The 2,396-nt window shown below is 37.9% G+C and overlaps 1 protein-coding gene across 1 annotated transcript; it reads left to right on the top strand.

Moving 5' to 3' along the window:
• The first annotated feature begins 827 nt into the window (after window positions 1–827).
• On the top strand, window positions 828–1,712 carry LOC123944417 (olfactory receptor 4F15-like). The gene has a single exon (XM_046009515.1). It carries the CDS (start codon window positions 828–830, stop codon window positions 1,710–1,712), a length of 885 nt encoding a protein of 294 aa, XP_045865471.1.
• Window positions 1,713–2,396: the final 684 nt, after the last annotated feature.

Raw genomic sequence — 2,396 nt, 5'->3', positions numbered from 1 at the left:
GCTTTTGTAGATTATGATAAACTCTCTTAACTGCAGGAATCATTCTTCAATCCCTTTGATTTTTTCCTTCATTCAACCAGTGTGTAGTACTCATTAAATAACTTATTGTGTTAGTCACCACTGGTGATTGTGATGGAGGTGGGGGATACTCATCTGAACTTAGATGATTCCTGTACCCAAGAAACTACCCATTAATTTGAGAAATGGAAACTTATATAATCAGGAGAGGCAGAGTGAAATCAATGCTAACAGTGCAGAGAGACTAGAGACTGAAGCAGATTTGGAAGATTTCACAAGGGAGGGAGCATTTGAACTTGGGCATTGAAAATTGGGACAGTAGAAAATGAGAAATTTTGAAAGCTGAAAGAAGGAAGATGTTTAAAGTCTAAGTAAGCAATAGGATTAATGGACAGAGACTTTGAAAGCTATATTCTGTGTATGAGGAATTGTTAGTTTACTCATATGAATGATGGAAATGCTGTCTATTCAAAGTTTTTGGAGTTGACCTTGTATGTTACTGATAGAATGCAGGGCAGGAGGAAATATGAAATAGCCATGTGATAGTGAAGAAAACAGAAGGGAAACAGGTCCAGGGATGGAATTCATTTAGTTGTGGCAGTTTTAAATCCATACTATCATTGGGAACCAGTAGAAGTCTAATGCGTATATGTGATGAAGATTATTTGGCTCTGGGAGTTGTTAATATGATGACAGTTTCCATGGGCTAAAGGCTTCCTTTTGTGAACACTAATACTTGCCTAGGCAATTTTTAAAATTTTCTTTCTTCCTTTAGGGAAACATGAAACCTGATCCTTGTGTATGAGGTAATGGACAGAATGAACCAGTCAGTAGTATCAGAGTTTGTGTTCCTTGGACTCACAAATTCATGGGAGATCCAACTTCTCCTTTTCATTTTCTCCCTTTTGTTCTACTTGGCAAGGATGATGGGAAACCTTGTCATTGTGTTCATCGTAACCTTGGATGCTCATCTGCATTCCCCTATGTATTTCCTCCTGGCTAACCTCTCTGTCATCGATATGTTGTTTTGCTCAATTGCAGCCCCTAAAATGATTTGTGATATTTTTAAGAAGCACAAAGCCATCTCTTTTTGTGGATGTATTATGCAGACCTTCTTTAGCCATGCAGTTGGTGGGACAGAGATGGTGCTGCTTATAGCCATGGCCTTTGACAGATATGTGGCCATATGTAAGCCTCTGCACTACTTGAGCATCATGAGTCCAAAGATGTGTCTATACTTTTTAGTCACTTCTTGGGTCATTGGCTTCATCCACTCATTGGTTCAATTAGTTTTTGTGGTAGATTTGCCTTTTTGTGGCCCTAATGTATTGGATAGTTTTTATTGTGACCTTCCCCGGCTCCTCAGGCTTGCCTGCACAAACACTCAAGAATTGGAGTTCATGGTTACTGTCAATAGTGGGCTCATTTCTGTGGGGTCTTTTATCCTGCTGGTCTTTTCATATATCTTCATTTTGTTTACTGTTTGGAAACATTCCTCTGGTGGCTCATCCAAGGCTGTCTCCACACTGTCGGCTCATATCACTGTAGTGGTTTTGTTCTTTGGGCCACTGATGTTTTTCTACACATGGCCTTCTCCCACATCACACCTGGATAAGTATCTTGCTATTTTTGATGCAGTTATCACTCCTTTTCTGAATCCTTTCCTGAATCCACATTCAGGAACAAAGAGATGAAAGTGGCAATGAGGAGACTGTGTGGTCGTCTTGTGCGTTACAGGAAGATTTCATGAACGGATGGCTTTGAAGATAAAAAATCACAGATTTTCCCTCATGCTGGTTGTAGAAAAGACATATGCAATTTCAGAAAAATCCATTACACTTAGGACATGTTATATGTCTAGAAATCTACTATGATATTATGGTATCTATTTCACCATTAAGTTAAAAGTCATGTTTTTTTTTTTGATACTCTGTATGTCAATGTGCTAAAATGTGAATAATATATGCTTTGAAACCTACATGGTTAGGGTAATGTCATCATGTAATTGAGTAAATAATAAAGTTTGATGTTTTCCCTATATTAAACAGATTATTCTATTGCTAGACAAATTATGCATTTATATCATTCTCCATCTGCTTGCTTGAGTTTATACCTTGATTTTAATTCTCTTTGTTGCTAGATTGTGTCTTCTATCTGGTGGTGTAATAAATTGTTAATCCTATGTGAGAGCTATAGATTTTAAAGCTAGATTGGATTATCAGCATTATTGCCTTTAATCTCTTCTGTTGCACTGTCTATAACCCAGGAGATGAGGGGTGATTGCATTGGCTGGAGTTAGAACAAAATTTATCAGAGAGTCAGGCACTGGAAACTTGACCCTGGTTTCCATGTCAGTGTCCGTTGACTTTCAAATCAGT

This window comes from Meles meles, chromosome 6 (genome assembly GCF_922984935.1).
Source record: "Meles meles chromosome 6, mMelMel3.1 paternal haplotype, whole genome shotgun sequence".
Lineage (NCBI taxonomy): Eukaryota > Metazoa > Chordata > Mammalia > Carnivora > Mustelidae > Meles > Meles meles.
Note: the sequence above shows the minus strand (reverse complement) of the source record. Positions and strands in the feature narration are given on the sequence as shown.